The sequence below is a fragment of the Pseudorasbora parva genome, chromosome 10 (assembly GCF_024679245.1).
Source record: "Pseudorasbora parva isolate DD20220531a chromosome 10, ASM2467924v1, whole genome shotgun sequence".
Classification (NCBI taxonomy): Eukaryota; Metazoa; Chordata; class Actinopteri; order Cypriniformes; family Gobionidae; genus Pseudorasbora; species Pseudorasbora parva.
In genome coordinates this window covers 14185627-14203350 of record NC_090181.1, presented here as the reverse complement: position 1 = coordinate 14203350, position 17724 = coordinate 14185627, and the positions used below count along the sequence as shown (strand labels likewise).

Here is a 17724-nt window from a genome sequence, read left to right as displayed (position 1 = left end):
TAAGTTTCCTGTTCAGGTCCCATGTATTTTGTGCTGAATCAGAGAATTCAGTTGAGCAACATGTTTATTCATGTATTAGATGAACATCTTGGACTACACTATGCTGTATGCCGATGGATAATGCTCTGTATGCAGACACTATAGGTTCTTCATCAGGGTATAATTTGTAAATGACTTCACATGCAATGTCATGAAAAAAATATGTTTTCTTTCCATCGAGATTGTCTGAGTCATGCATAGACAAGAACTTCAAGACACTAAAATATTTGCCCTGTCTGACTTGGCTGTCTTGTTTTGTATTTCTTTTTCTTTCCATCATCTCCTTAATAAAACATATATGTTATTAGAGCCGTCAATCATTTACAATATTTAATCGGGAATAATCTTATAGGTTAGTTTTAATTATGAAGAAAACCAATTAATTTTCTTTAAGTTTAAAGAAAACTAATTGATATACCTTTGTGTGATTTATTAAAGTTAGCAAAAATCAATAAAACATAGCAGTTGTCCCCACACTTGATGGACTTAGTCATGAAAATCACTTTACTTTTGTCAAATGCAGTGTCACCTGGGTTTGATTTATAATAAAATGACTTCTACGGATGGTCTTTCACCGTCATTTACTAATAAACAGGTGCTCCCCAAAATAATAGTATTTCTTTTGATTTGAATTAGTCACATTAACAGTAAGTTTCCCTGAATCTTGCAAGGTGATCCGTAAAAGCATTACCCATAATAAATTACTCATTATGACCTTTTCCCTAAACCAGAGGTCAGCATTTTGTTGGGAGCTATTTGTAAGTGCTGGCTTCATCATTTTTCAAAGCATAAAGTGGATCCTCATATCTCCGGTACAGGAAATCGCTGTGCATGTGTCCAGCGAGGTCATTTGTCAGCATCAGGCAGAAGTTGCACTTTGTTTCCTGACCTTGGATTGCAGTTAAGATGAGTCATTTGTGTACCGAGCGCCTGTGCATCTTGACAGTCTTGATTAATTTCCCGAGTAGCCTTCAGGCGCTGTGGATAGCACTGCGGTCTCTGTGTCTCAGTATGTAGCAACACACCTGATAACTAGCAAGGGAGTACAGGAAATATCGATTTTATCTTTAGGCATTAAAACTAGAGCATGTCTGAATCTGGTCCAAATCTTTTGACAACAACTAGCATTTAAAAAGCGTAAAAACTATTGCTGAATATAGAGCTTTTAATTTTTTGCTGGTGACAGATACACAGTAGTTGGCCGAGTGCTTGTCAGAGTGATGTATAGCTAGGTTGTGCATGATGGACACACTTGCCTACTAACTCACATCACATAGCCTGGTGCTTAAAGAAACCTGAGCTAATTTGATCAATTAAGAGAGAAAATTATGAAAGAGTGATATCAGTTGTGAGACTAGAATAGGCAGTTCTGAATGTTTTAGGGCTGGGCAGTATGAGATTCTGCTATATACAGCACATCTATGGCACGAATAAAAAAATTATTCAAGCAGAAAATACTACAAAGTTGTGATTATAATGACAGTCATGTCGTTTTTATTTATAATTAGGTAAAGGCACTTTCAGTCTAACTAAAATTCTTATCGTTCTTATACAAAACATTTTTTGGTTTAAAATTAAAAATGTCTAATGTTAAAATAATTAAAGTAAATGACATTCATTTGACTTTAAATGACATACCCTGGTCACCATTTAATTTCAGTGTAAGGAAAATTCTTCTTGTGAGAGAGAAAAGTAATTTTTACTTTACTAAGTAGTTTTCCTACTTATTTACTTATTTTTCCTTAGTCCAAATATCTATAATTTTATGCCAAGATAATCTTGTTAAATAATCTATCTTCTCATTTAATTTAATTTCACTTCATTTTAATTTTATTTTCCAGAAAAAAAATCTTGTCATTGAAAAAAATGCCTTTCTTACTTAGTATTTTTGTCTTGTTTCTAGTCCAAACATCTAAAAATTCTTAAAACTAGAAGTATTTACTAGACAAGCAAAAGTAATTGTCTTGTTTTGGGGTTTTTGCTTAAAATAAGCAAATTAATCTGCCAATGCGACATTTTGACTAGAAACAATACAAAATACTAAGTAAGAAAAGCATTTTTTGCAGTGTGGTAAATGCATCTTGATTTTGAGAATTTTTTGGTATTTAGACTGGAAACAAGACAAAAATATTAAATAAGAAAAGCAATTATTATTATTATTATTATTATTATTATTTTATTTTTTATTTTTTTTGCATTGTAGGTAAACCACCCCTCTAATGCGTCACATAAAACATGATGCATGTCCTCTTTGTTCATCTCCAGTCATCAGATTTTGTCATCATCTTGAATCAGAGGAGAGCTGTGGATGCTTTTAGTAAAGGAGGCAATCTTACACTTGGAGGAAACTGCACTGTGGCTGTTGGGCCTCTTGGCAGGTATGTGTGTTGATTTTACAGTGCAGTACCCCATTTTGTTGCCAGGGGTCAGAAGAGAGAGAATGATGCAGAGTGAAGGTTTGGAAACTTGGGCGCTTGCTTTGAGCAAATGTCTACTGTTAAGCATCAGTGTTGTAATTTGAAATGACACTTTTATTACTAAAGTGTTTTTTTTATTTATCTGGATGCATCTGCGTCACTTGGCTGACTTCTGATTAAAATCAAAGGTTATGGCTTAAGGAAGAAAGGTTTTGATTTATGTTAGGCAATTGATATTATGATTGTTTTTTATTTTAATGAAAGTCCTGCCAAAGCAGCGTGAAGACGAATGAGAAAAAGTTTGTGCAGTCCTTGAGCATTTGTGGGTTGCATTATGTAAGTGTTGAAGTCTATTTGTCCGGAGAAAGTTTTTTAAGTGTTTACATAGGCGATGGAGGGCTTTGACAGCATTTTTCTAAAGGTATAAATTAGCTGTCTAACTGCCGATTTGGTGCATTTACGGATCGCAATAAAAAAAAAAGTTCTTGCTCATACTGAAAATTACAAATAAAATCAACCGAATGTAAAAGCCATCTATATCTTTATCACATCACAAGGGACTCATTTTCTCTAATGACATGTTTATACAAAAACTTCATACGGATTAAGCTTTCACCTGCAACACAGCCATTCATAATTTGACAAGCATGAGCCTGTGTGGAAAATACTGTGAGAATTATAGATAATGAAGGGTGTCCATACTGTACATTAGGAGCCATTCAATAGTGCTAGTTTAAATGACAGCTGCATTATTCTGAGGTGAATCAGTGATTTTAGCTTTATTGACGGATTCTGCTGTGTTTGTGCTTGTTTGGAAAGTCATTTTTGTTCTCACTGCTTTAATTGTTGTTTATGGATCTCGCCAGAATAGAGCTGCAAGCTATATTGTACTAAATAGTTGTCTGCTGCATTACAGTAGCTTTGAAAACAAGGTCTTAAGATTCCACTTGATGTGGATGTTGTTTTTTTGCGTGGATTAGATCTGGTTTGGATTTGGTTTGGCAGAAGTGACTGCAGGGTGTATGTGCTCTTTTGAAATGAGTTATTTTTGGAATAGAACCATCCTACCACCTACTAGGATATATTTTATATAAATGTCACATCTCATTCTTTTAATAAAATCAAGGTTTGCATCAAAATCAAGGTCTCTTTTAAGAACAGTTCTTGAGTTAGTGGATAATGAAACAGATATTTTATGAAAATATGAAAACTTTTGAACAGGAGGATTTTTCGGAACAACATTGGAAAAACTGCTCAGGACAAGCATTTTGTATGATCTCTTTGTAATTTGTAAAATTCTCTTTGTACTTTTATTTACAACTGTATATGTCCAAATGTACACAAATCATCTGCTTTTTTTTGACTGTGTAGCACCTACAACTCTGCACATCTTTCCAAAGTTTCCTAATGTTAGAAATAGAGTTGGGAATCAAAAATCGATTCCAATTCTAGAATCAGATGCTTTAAAAATTCGATTCCATTTATCAATTCCTGTGTGTGCATTTTAATGTGATTTAAAACCATTTTCAAGTGCAAGAAGACGTAAAAAAGAACTCAATTCGACTCTCATATAGTGTGTGATACTGAATTGAGTTCTTGTATGCGTCTTCTTTAGTTTGAAATCACAAATACTAAAGCTACTCTGGATCTGCCATAACCAATCATTAACGTTTGGTCGTGACGTATGTCATTTCAAACTAGCGCGCGACATAACGTCATCTTTCTCAGCCACTCCCTCTGTTCGCTTATTGGACGGTTAAAATTTGACCAGAGAAAACCAGAGAATATACCACAGACGGAGTACTGAAGGAAAATAAAATTGAGCGGACGTACGTAGGAGAGCGGAGTCTGCATGTACTCTCAACAAATCCCAGTAACTATTACCCTTAGTGCAGTTTCATCCTCCCATTCAATTCCACTATGATCTTTGACTGTATAGTATTTATTCCTTGCACATATACAAGTCTGACTAATCATATTTGACAGGAATTTGGAGGCAGATGTGGCGTTTCGCAGTACAGCGGCGGTCTACTCGTACTGCAAATCTCGTGGCCTCTACGCTGGAGTGTCTCTCGTCGGTTCTTACCTCATTGAGCGCAAAGAAACCAACCGAAAGTAAGCACATGTCATAGGTTAAAGAGTTGAAATGTTGCATTAAAGCCCTCAGGCACTGATGTTACCTCACATGTTGACCTACTTTTGTGTTTTCATTGTGTAGTTTAAATATCTTATGTGTGCTTTACTTTCGAATAGGTTCTATGGCCAAGACATCCGTGCTTCTGCTATTCTCAATGGAGATGTGGAACCCCCACCTGAAGCATATGATTTGTACACTATTTTGCAGGACTACACAGAGAAATACACCACCGACTGGCAGAACAAACACATGCCAGCTTCAAGCAAGGTTTCTTTCTGTGCACTACTGCCCCATGTTGGCTCCATGTTGTTGAAACTAAAGCTGTAAGCTATTCATTTAATGTTGAAATCCTGCTACTCTTTTGAAAAGTAGTTAGCTACAAGCAACTACATACAGATATTATACAGATATATATATATAGGTGATTTTTGTCTGGTGATTTTTCTGTACTTTTCTGACTTTTTCATGACATTGAAAGTTTTGAATGAATTAACAATCAGGGTGATAGCATCATACTTGAACCGTTCCATTTTTAACAAATACATAATCAACAAAAACAAAAGAATAGTGATGGAGTAGCATTTAACTAAATATTTCACTGTCACTATATATGTTAAATGCAGGACAGGGACTTGGTTGTGAATCGTTTGTTCTTATTTATTTTTTGCTCATTTACATGAACTGTGTCCAAACAAAATGAATCTCTAGAGTCAAGCAGACTACATGAATCACAAGACTGACTTTACAGCTGAAAGGGAAAGGAGAGTCTCATCAAATTAAGAAGAATTGTTGATATCATATTGAATTCATACATTTGTTTCTTTAAAGGATTAATTCACTTTAAAATGAAAATTACCCAGTGGTTTACTCACCCTGAAGACATCCTAGGTGTATACGACTTTCTTCTTTCTGATGAACACAATCGGTTGTCTGGCTATCACCAGACCAAGCTCAATCTTTTAAAAATGAGCATTGGTCTGGAGAGTGTGCAATGTATTTTCTACTACCCAAGAGGTGTGAATCAACGGCATAATTCAAATGACTCTGAACACAACTGGATAGGCCTTTCAAGCCATCAGACCATGCGTGATCAATGATCATCGATCCATGGTGCGCCAGATGGATAAGCCAGTCTGTGACTGGTTCCTGCAAATGTGTAACAGAAGCAGGATAAACTAATGTACAGGTTTCCAGCCTGAGCTGCAGGGCAAAATCCAATTGCCGGGAGATTGTGTAGGCTGGGTTTACCCAGTCTACACAATCAGAGTTATATTAATAAACATATACATATATACGCCTTCCGTATTTAACATATGGAAAAAGTGTAACTGATGTGACGTAGGACGCAGCGTAAGCGGTTTGAACTGCAAGAGGCGTTACATTTTTCTTCGTAAGTTGAATAAGGAAGGCGGTCTGGATGAAGCCTGAATTTTTATTTTTTTACTTAATACATTTTTAAATATGGATATTTTTCTTATAAAAACCAATTGCATTAGCTTTAGAAGGCCTTTATCAACCCCCCAGTGTTGTGTGGAGTACATTTATAATTGATGGATGCACTTTTTTGAGCTTCAATCTTGTGAGCCCATTCACTGCCATTATAAAGCTTGGAAACATTATGATATTTATTAATATAACTTGTGTTTATATTCTTTGTGTTTGTCTGAAAAAAGAATGTCATATACACCTAGGATGGCTTGAGGGTAAGTAAATCATGGGCTCATTTTTATTTCAAAATGAACTAATCCTTTAAGAATCATAGTGTGCAGCAATATAGTAAGGAATTTAATGGAAAAAAATCTTGAATAGCCCACTGTTGAAATAGTTTAGCAACAAATTAGCAACGGATTAGCAACAAAATAAATATTCCTCACCCATCCAGTTACTCTTTAGCTCTGCTTAAATTGCCCGTGTTATATGTCTTTGCATGCTAAAACATCACATTCATTTGACTGACAGCATCACTCATTTGAAGGGTTAAGTTACTTTAATCTCTCTTACTTGATGAGATTTTAAAGTCACACTATTTTCCACTGACTCAAGTTTTTTTTTCTTCAGTCATGAACTATTTTTTGGACTCATTTTGTTTGAGTTGTTCACAAGAACCCTTCTAGTGGCAAACATTAAAGTGCAAACTTTCTTTACAAGTATGCAGTAGTTCAATGAATTCGGAATGAAGAAAATAATAAATTACGCCTACATAAAGCTTAAGAAATATAATCTGCTGACAGTCTTTCAACACATTAGAAGATGATTGTGATCTTCATTTGATGGCTACTATAAATCAGACTATAAAACACTGTAGATGACAGTAATATAGGCTTTCCACTTGGCACTTCACATTTCGGGTGGTGTATTTTGGTCACTGGGGTTATGTGAAAAAAACAGTGGTCTCATGAAATCAGGTCTAAACAACCCAAGGGATTCCATGTCGTAGTAACAAGTATGTACTTTTATTAGTTTTATAAGTTGGAATGAAGGTAAATCAAAAGTTCTGTAAATGGCACAATAGTATCACAGTATTAGAAATACAGTGAATATTTAGATGCTTGTATACTTTTAATCCAACTAATATTTAAGGTGCAAATTGACCTTACAAATTCACGCAAAAAAAAGTGGTTTAGTTGTCCTTTCAAGGACTGGAACTTATTGATTTTTTTATGGCTTCAGTGCCAGTCTCTGTTTATCAAGTTCACTGGGTGAGAGACAAGCCTGTTGATGTATATTCATTTGTCTCTGTTTTCACAGGTGAGTTCAGCACCATCTAGACCAAGGCCTCCCACACAGAGAGCTGCCTCCTCTTACACACCCAGGACAAGAGGTAAGACCCCGAGTGACCTCTCAGATCTGCATGCATTTCATCTTTCAGAGTAGAAATATGGTGACTGACTGAACTCGCACAGGTCTAAAAAGCTTTTTTCATATTATTTCCTGGGGCTGTTGTAAAATTGGAGGGAAGTTCCTATCTCCTTGCCTTTGATTCTGAGTGACTCTGAGTGACTAAGTGTTGGTTATGTTGGTTAAAAAGTATATTTATAACTATAATAGAAAATTATATTTTCACAGCTCCCGCATCTGTGAAGCCAGCTCTCTATCCAAGCTTAGACAGCTGGGATGACGAAAGCTCAGGTGAGTGCTGTGTAGAAAATTATTATTTTATTAGATGAGATGAGATGAGATGATGACTATGTTAGTGCCTAAGAAAGTATAATTCAAAAGTTTCTGTCAAGAAATAATGTTTTGTGTATTTATGTTAGCACAAGCTTCCCACACAGCTAATAAAACCATGTAGTATGTTTTTCCTTACTTAAGTGGAATTATGCCTATTGTAAAAAAGAAAAAAGACACACTTCACACCTGTGACCACGGTAAATAAACTGACAGAAGAGGCTTTTACTGTGTGTTTTGTAGCCCACCCAAGCATATTATCAAGCAACAAAAGGGATTATTCCTTCTGTATATGATGAGGTTAATCAGACACTTTTTCAAACAGCAAGAAAGACCTTTGAGAATAAAGATGACAATGTGGTCATGCATTTCATTTGACACTGATAAATTATAAAGTGGATTAAAACCGCTACATTAGCGACGGCTAATTAAACGACAGAAATGCACGAGTAGAAACACCCCAGTGCTGTGTGAGATCCTTTCATTAATCAGCTCAGCCTGTGGAGGATGATTTGTGTTGTCGTAAATTCAACTCCACTAACATTCTCATTTATTTTCATTAGGTTTCTAAAGGCCCATGTTTAAAGTTGAATTATAGGGATTAGATCAAAAACACGCTACGGAGTGGCTTCGCCTGCCCCGTTTCGAGGAAAGCCACTCCGACTGGCTGGGAAGATTTCAAAAGAAGCCATGAACTGTAGACTGGCCGTTTTCCCATCTTCCTTTCTTCAGAAAGAGCCTCTGTGCTCTTTGCCATGTCACAAGTCAGCTACTCAGCAAAAACGCATTCTTTCCCACAGATTTTAAAGGCCACTAGCTAATAGACGAATAGTGTGTTTGTGAATAGATTCAGGCCAGGTGGATTTTGTCACATACAGACCCAAGCATCAAAACATTTGGCATCCTCCCTGTCCTTTAAATAGGACAAACTTGGAGGAGACGTCATCTTAGATTGTCTAAGTCCTTAAGGCTACTTTATTGCTAACAGTACTTTTTTTATTCCCAACTAAACAGCAGACGAGTACTAGTGCCAATCCTTAGTACACAAGTATAAATGACAGCAATGATTGATCATGAAAACATTATAAGAATAACATTACACAGTGATTTTAAGTCCAGGACAGCCAACAACAGCACTCAACACTCAAGGGAGATTATACTGTGTTCTGCTCATAAAGGACAACTGAAAGGAAGCAAATTCTGCAGTCTTAAGAAAACAGCTAGACGCAACGCACCAGTAACTTGTCTTTTTAAGCTATTCATTAAAGTAACTTGCTCATAACCCTTCTGAAAAAGCATCTTAAACCAGCCTAAGTTGGTTTTGTGGTCTTAGTTCGTCTTCCAGCCTTGTCAGTATGGTCTGTTGGCTGGTTTTAGAGGGGTTTGGGGCACTTTTCAGTCTTGAGTCGGATACTAGTTGCTGAAAGAAAGTAAGTGGGAGTTGAGCAGTTTCACACAAAATCATGTAGTAGGATGAGCACAAACTCTGTTTTTTGCATTTCAGACTCTGATTTAATGCAGTTTGAGGATATTCAAATTCTATAAAAGGCTACAACTAAAGTATACTAGAGTTTCTGCATAGCACGCTGAAGAGAAAACCGCTTGTACCTGTATGTGTTTGCTGCTGTGTCAAATACAATACAAACTTCTCTTAGGAGGGCATGTCTAGAGGTTGTGTTTGCTTCTGTCCCTAACTTGCGCAACTGCAGTTCATTTAATGTGAGCGAATGACGTTATGAGAGAGGGCGATCAAGCATGATAAGTCTAATATAAACTAAAGACACGTTCTGTGATCGTAGATAAATGACGTGGGGGTTTGCTGTCCCGGGTAAAGTTGTTCTTGAACGCATGGATGCCAACAGTCAAACAGATCACCTTTGCCACTAAAAAAGTTGGCAGTACATTTGCATTCCTTCTAATTACATAAATGAGTGATACTCTATTCGCTTACACATTAAATCCGACAATAATTCATTGTTGACGTGCACACAAGTCGACTCATTAAAAATGGCTAAAATTAGATTGAAAGAGCTAAATGAATATGTGCATTTGAGTATTATCTCAATTTCCCTCACACATACATCAGCCTGGGAATGATTAACTGATATCCCTCATTTCCTGTGTTTACTCTTTAATTCATTTAGCTGCTATTATGGTGCATTCGTATGGTTATTTTTAACTCTGTTGATTCAGATGTGTAAATGAAGGGAATTGATTGAAATGTGCACGTGCCTCAGCACGATCCAGACTGTTAGAGACTGCTGTAGACAAGGTTTCATTGTTCACATCTCCTTCAGGTGGGAATAGGAGTCCAATTCCCTGCTGTGATGTTTAATTACCGGATTTTGTCAAATTATATGGTAATATTCTCCAATCAACAAATATCTGACAATCTAAATGATGAGTCGGGTTTATTGTCAACTGCATAAGACGCCTAACCATCAGCCAACAGCAATCCTTTGGCCAGAGGAGGATCACGTGTAAGAGAGCCAGATGAATCGTACAGGGAATAGATACTGTTAGCCAACTACTTGACATGTCTTTCAACAGCCAGTTGTCATTGCTTAATTCAGGATAAGTAGACAGGTACGCCTGTTGTATGTCAAAGCATGGCATTGGATGACTTCATCAAAATCAGGACAACAGATGTCTCCCATTTATTTTGTTGACTTTTTTGACAGCAAAACCATACAGAACAATGCAAATGCAGAGTGTAAAAAGTGTTACTGTGGAAAAATTGTACGGGTTTAAGTAAACTGTCACCAAACGAAATTCAAATAGTGATTGTTTTTAAATAGTTTGCCAAATAATCCTGTTCTCTACATTTGGTCCAACAAAGATATCCTAGTCCTAAACTCTTGCCATTGCTTACTTTTGAATGTGCCTCAGAGACTCGAGTGCGCCTATTCAAAAACAAAGGTGTTATTTGATGACGCCAGGTTTGAGCATAGAATCTTGGGACATGTGGTCTTCACCTCAAAGCCGGTGGGAAAGCATTGGGATAGGACTCAGGCAGAAATCATGTTCATGAATGTGGTTATTAACGTTACTATAGTATGAAGCAGAACAGAACCGAATGTTGAAGGAGCTGAGCGAGGCCGCTGGAGCGATTGTTAAGCAAACACATGGCTTGCGAGCGGCAGGACCTTTATTATGATGGGACACAGTCACCGGTGCCCTTTCCGCTTAAACGCATAAACGCAGCTCTGTTTATCATATTAGATACATTTAAGTATGTTTAAAATTATGTTATGACGTTACTCTGTGTGTTCACTCGGCGGCTGCTGTGACACTTGTTCACACTGCTAGAGTAAAGCGTTTCCGGAAACCGAGGGTAACGCAGATATGACGCAATTTACAGGCGACTCGCATAGACCCAGCCCCTGCTCAGTGCTGTGATACTCGCGCAGTGACTCACTCATTAAACAGACACATTCAGTTTTTAATTGTAGTGTCTTCTCCAACTCCGTTTCAGTTATCCAGTAGTGGTGGCTTTGGGAATGGCCTCACAGGGCAGCGAAGCATTCTGGGAATTGTTGTCTTTCATCCCCATGAGACAAAAATACCTTTTCTGTCTTTATGATAAAAATGCAATACCCCACCCATTGGTATCACTATGGTATTTGGTACGGGGGCCCAGCAAGACAATTTGTACCCAGGGCCCAAAATTTGGTGCTTCTACTTAAAAGTACCCTTTTAAGTAGAAAATGAAAATAGATCAAATCAATGTTTATATTTTGAGACAAATGTGTTCTAAATGATTTTCAGTTTTGTTCAAGGTAATTAAAGCAACAGATTTTCAATAACGGAGGAATATGTAAAAGTATGGTATCTAGGGTAAAGGGCACATATGGTGTTGGGGCAAAAGGCACAATGATAAACGTGATAAATAGCTGACTGACTTTTCCAGTTGTTGACATAAAGTGGTTAGATTCAGAGGGTAAACCATGTATTAAGTTGGGTGACCTCATTAGAGATAATAACCATATTTATAATGAAACAATCATACACTAAAGTTTTAGTACGTCTGCCTTTACATTACTCCTGCGCACCTTCCCGTAAATTATTTTTTGGAATGTTTAGAAAGACATTTTTTGGGGGGTGAACTATCCCATTAAAGTTAACATTCTGAGAGAAGAAAAAAAGCACTTTTAATGAAATGGTTCAGAGGGATATCATTTGATTTGATCAGTGTTCAGTCCACTTTTATAGAAGTTGCAGATGTGTTACTAGAAAGACTTCATCATGATATAATGAAACGGACTACAATCTTTCGAAGATGAGTCAAAGAGATACTTATCTGTATTGTTACAAGCTGGAAAAAAAGTCCCTGGGTGTGTGTTCACATTGCTTGTTATTTTACTGGCAGACATTTCTCTCCCCCCAATTATCATGATATCATTTGTGAAAAATGAGACCTGGAAAACTCTCACTCCTCACTGTTTCATTAACACTCCTTACCCTCAAGATCATTAAAGCTGTAAATAATAGTCATTTAGATGGATCTCTGGCCTTAGGAAAAGGTGGTTAGAGAGCCACCCTGATTTCTAAAGACTCTTTTGTCTATAAAGGGAAACTGTTTTATGAGGTTTTGATTTGTTGAATGTAATGACACGTTGAGCAGCTGTCGCACAGTTTTCTCTGATTAATCACGCTTTCCCTTTTCCTTTGGAATGAGATGTGAATCCAGGTTGTCAATTGTTAATTGTTTCTTTTGCATTCCACAATAATCAGGTACCAGCGATTTATCTATAGTTACATCAATTGGATTTGGTCACCGTGTACCTGATAGGGCTTAACCCACTCTCCAGTCTAAAGTTTAGCAGCAGGGGGGAAGCAGCAGGCCCTCCTCCCTGTCATGAGCTGTCACTTTTTCAGATGTTGCGTGTGCAAGTAGAAAACCGCATAGCTCAAATGTCGCCACTCTGCCAAAATACACAGCCCTTCCAAACCTGAAGAAACTCTCTGGATTGTATTGCTGTCTTGCGCCCGGCTTGTCATGTCTTGCATTTGTGGTAGCGGGAATGAACATTATGTTGAATGGATGCAGTTATTTTAGGATACAAGTCAAAAGCATTTAGTGCGAAAAACGGCTCGACTGAAGCTTTTGGCAACGCCTGAGGTTTATTTGGAGTCAGGAGATTTCAGAGCAGGTGCCAACAGTGTGAAACCGCATTCCACCTCTGTCTGATTCCCCTCTCCTCTCTTGGCTTCACCCCGAAAACCCCTCGCCAACCCCCAAAACATACAAAAATACAGATACCTTACTCTGAAAATGATTCCTAGTCACCAATTCCAATACGACTTAAAAGTCTTAAATATTTTACTCGTACTGAACATAGTCTCAAAGATTCACTACTCCTCAACACCTTAGAGACATGCCAGGGAAAAAACAACACACAGTTGAATTTGTTTTAGGGGCGCAAATTCACGTGTTCATTTTCTAAAATTAAACTGAACACCTTAAAATTGCAGACGCAATCAAAAGTCAACACTTCAGCTCAGCAGCATATTTTGAATGATTGAATGATGATGCAATATTAGACCCACGGGTGGGGCGCAGAGTTGAATTGGTTAAGCTACAAGTTCTCAAAAAGGACAATATAACGGATAAATTAAATAATATTAAGTCAAATGAACTTCACTGGACTGGTTTCGGGCTCATCACCGGCTCCAGCCTTGCCCTGATCTCATACGTACGAAACACCTGCGATTCAAAACTACCTGCTAATGTACTTGCATTCATGTAGCCTTCACTCAGAAAAAAAATGGTTACAAATTGTACCATTAGGGGTTACAACAGCTCGTCCCTGGGGCAGTTTTCAGCATTATGCGTTGCATTTTAGTACTTTAGAGTAGCAATATATACCAATATATACCTTAAGGTATCATTATACACCTTTTAGGGGTATAAAAAAAGTACAAAGATGTCATTTTAAGGGTACTGCCCCAGTGACAAGCTATTGTACCCCTAAACAGTACAGCTTTTATAAAAAAAAATCTGAGAGTGTTGTTGAGAAGTTTGGTGGGTAAGGGCAAAACACACAAGATATATTACATTCAATGCCCTGTAGATGGCAATATCACTTCATTTGTAGTAAAAATAAGCTGCTGCAGAGTAATTGCATTACTCATCGCAAATGTATTGGAGGAAATTGTATACTTATTCAAAAAATGTAGTAGAGAGTAAAGGTGATAATGATAAATAAATGATTATATCTTTGATGCTCAGTAAAACTACAAAGTAGCCAAAAAGATACTTTAGTACAGTAACTAATTACATTTAATCAAATACTTTACAAGTAAATAAAATAAAGTAAACATAGTTGTGATGTAATGGATGTAGCAACAGATTTTTTTCCTACTGTATATTGTGACTGTATACTGTATATTCCTTTCGGAATTGCAAGATATTAAGTCCGAATTGTGCTATAAAAAGTCAGAACTGTGAGAGATAAACTTTTAAGGAAACATTTTGGATAAATTGTTTACAATGACATGCATTTATAAAATAGGGTGAATTTTTTATTTTATTTTTTCATGCCAACTTTAAGATTAGGTTAAGATTTCTAGGACACTAATTCAAATTTCATCTTTTTTTACCCATAGGCTAAAATATTTTGCAATTTGGTTAAAAATGTATTGTTTTCCAACAGACCTCTAAAGGAAGGAATGACCCAGATTACTGTAAATCTTTCATTTATTCCAGCTTGATGTGTTAAATCACATAGTCAAGAGTTTCAATAATTGAAGGTTTACAGTTGCTGTTTGTTAACCTGACAGCAGAAATGATTGCACACTTTTTTATATCTGAACATGTTGATAGACAGATAAAGAAAGGGGTTTTGCCCCTGGCTGACAGATCGTATCTGCAGATGGTAATACTGTACCACACCACCAGCTATTAGAGTTGGAACATTTTGTGGTGTTTAAAAGTGTGTGAGAGAAAGAGTGCCAGCATACTGAGCCAAAGTGAGCTAAACTGTTTTAAGAGAATACATGCTGCTCTCTAGTGTTCACCAATTGCTATTACAAATGTACACTCAACTAAAGTATTATTAGGAACACCATAATAATACTGTGTTTGACCCCCTTTCGCCTTCAGAACTGCCATAATTCTACATTGCATTGATTCAACAAGGTGCTGAAAGGATTCTTTAGAAATGTTGGCCCATATTGAGAGGATAGCATCTTGCAGGTGATGGAGATTTGTGGGATGCACATCCAGGGCACGAAGCTCCCATTCCACCACATCCCAAAGATGCTCTATTGGGTTGAGATCTGGGACTGTGGGGGCCATTTTAGTACAGTGAACTCATTGTCATGTTCAAGAAACCAATTTGAAATGATTCAAGATTTGTGACATGGTGCATTATCCTGCAGGAAGTAGCCATCAGAGGATGGGTACATGGTGGTCATAAAAGGATGGACATAGTCAGAAACAATGCTCTGGTATGCCATGGCATTTACATGATGCCCAATTGGCACTAAGGGGCCTAAAGTGTGCTAAGAAAACATCCCCCACACCATTACACCACCACCACCAGCCTGCACAGTGGTAACAAGGCATGATGGATCCATGTTCACATTCTGTTTACGCCAAATTCTGACTCTACCATCTGAATGTCTCAACAGAAATCGAGACTCATTCGACCAGGCAACATTTTTCCAATCTTCAACTGTCCAATTTTGGTGAGCTCATGCAAATTGTAGCCTCTTTTTCCTATTTGTAGTGGAGATGAGTGGTACCCGGTGGGGTCTTCTGTTGTTGTAGCCCATCCGCCTCAAGGTTGTGCGTGTTGTGGCTTCACAAATGCTTTGCTGCATACCTCGGTTGTAACAAGTGGTTATTTCAGTCAAAGTTGCTCTTCTATCAGCTTGAATCATTCTGCCCATTCTCCTCTGACCTCTAGCATCAACAAGGCATTTTCGCCCACAGGACTGCCGCATACTGGATGTTTTTCCCTTTTTACACCATTCTTTGTAAACCCTAGAAATGGTTGTGTGTGAAAATCCCAGTAACTGAGCAGATTGTGAAATACTCAGACTGGCCCGTCTGGCACCAACAACCATGCCACGCTCAAAATTGCTTAAATCACCTTTATTTCCTATTCTGACATTAAGCTTGGAGTTCAGGAGATTGTCTTGACCAGGACCACACCCCTAAATGCATTGAAACAACTACCATGTGATTGGTTGATTAGATAATTGCATTAATTTAAAATTGAACAGGTGTTCCTAATAATCCTTTAGGTGAGTGTATATGCATAGGCAAGTTTCGAATATCATAAATATTGTATTATATGCTCATGACTATGTTAAAATATAATGTCACTTTAAACTTGTGCAACATTTATATTATCTTCATTTAATCATTTAGCAAACTGATTTACAAATAAGGCAAAGCACACTAAGTGCATTGTACAGTTTAATTCATTTAAACGTATTGTTCCAAAGTGAACTACCATTAGGATACATTTAAAATAAATTCCAACAAGATTTCCAAATGACAAAAATAAATATATACAGTTTACGTATACAAATGTGAGAACACATTCAGGTTGATACCAAAGTAGAACTTTTTTGAATTGTATTTATTTATTTTAGTTTCATTTTAATCAGTTCATGAACAAATTTTAATAAATATTTTGTTTTTAATAATGAGGAATTACCATTTGAGAATCATATATTAGGTGTGTAATATAATTACTATTTTAAAATGCTACAATTAATTTAATTTTAGTTCTTAATTTAGTATTTTTATATATGTATGTATTTGTTCATGAATATGTTTTTTTTAATATATATATATATATATGTATGTATTTGTTCATGAATATGTTTTACTAAATGTGTTATTGTCTTTAATACATTTCCTTTATACTGATTTGTATCCTGAAATTCTGTTTTCACCTTTCCTCTGATTGTGTTCTAGATCAAGCATCAGGCGGCACTCTGGTGGTCACAGCTGTGCATCCGTTCACCGGCCAGCAGCCGGGGGATCTGAGCTTTTCCGTAGGAGATCGCATCACTGTTATCACCAAAACTGATTCCCAGTACGACTGGTGGGAGGGGGAACTAAGAGGGCAGGTTGGGATCTTCCCAGCCAATTTTGTGTCCTATAGCTGAGGTACTTCAAAGCCCTTAAAAAAGCTAAATTTGGTGACAAATGATGTCTGGCTTTGATGGGTCCTTTTCTTTTGCACAGTTTGAAATGACGTTTATGATGAGGGTGTATATTTTCAGGAGCATTAGGTCAGTGTTCCCCTCAAGGGTTTATGAAGAAGGGATGAAAGGTGGTGTTTTCCATGTTTATGATTTATTTATTTTCATTTTGTTCTGTTTAATTATTGGTATTTGGGTTGACTAGTAAAGAGTTCCTTTTAAATTTTTAATAATGCTATATTTATAAACGCATTGGAATACAATTATGGTGTTGTATGTAGACACAGTAATATCAACTGAAACACATAAAAAGTGGTATTTTGTGCGCTCCAGGTATTTGAAACAGGATAGCACAATGATTTGCCATCGGCACAGTGACACACAACTGCATGTTGTGCCATTTTTTCTCTCTTGATAATAACAGTGACAGTTTTTGCAGACTACAAATGATAAGCTTATAAAGATGCCTTATTTAAAGTGTTATGAGCTATAAACTTTTAAACTTCACATCTGACTTGATCTATTGAAGGAACTTTATTGCTCTTTATTTAACTTTATTGCTCTTTGCACAAATGTTAATCAAACATGAATGATTGGTTTCCTATTGTATAAAAAATTATATCAGTTCTAATAAAGATAATTTCCTACATGTTTGACATTTCAATTTGTCTGTGGTGCTGATGTTAAACTTAAATCATTGTATTTAAAAATAAATAAGTTATAAATTAGAATATATTATGTACATATATTATATTGCTTATATATTATATTGATAATGAATGGTGGTAATACTCCTTG

At 36.6% G+C, this 17724-nt stretch overlaps 1 protein-coding gene across 1 annotated transcript in view; it reads left to right on the top strand.

The window, feature by feature from the left end:
• The window catches only part of sh3yl1 (SH3 and SYLF domain containing 1), a 30161-nt gene extending 12586 nt beyond the window's left edge, over positions 1 to 17575 (top strand). Inside the window, exons 5-10 of the mRNA XM_067455230.1 lie at positions 2305 to 2417; positions 4443 to 4571; positions 4710 to 4860; positions 7342 to 7414; positions 7660 to 7722; positions 16697 to 17575. Of these exons, the coding sequence (XP_067311331.1) occupies positions 2305 to 2417; positions 4443 to 4571; positions 4710 to 4860; positions 7342 to 7414; positions 7660 to 7722; positions 16697 to 16890 (723 nt within the window). The 3' untranslated portion in view covers positions 16891 to 17575. The remainder of the gene's footprint in view (positions 1 to 2304; positions 2418 to 4442; positions 4572 to 4709; positions 4861 to 7341; positions 7415 to 7659; positions 7723 to 16696) is intronic.
• The last annotated feature ends 149 nt before the right edge of the window (positions 17576 to 17724 follow it).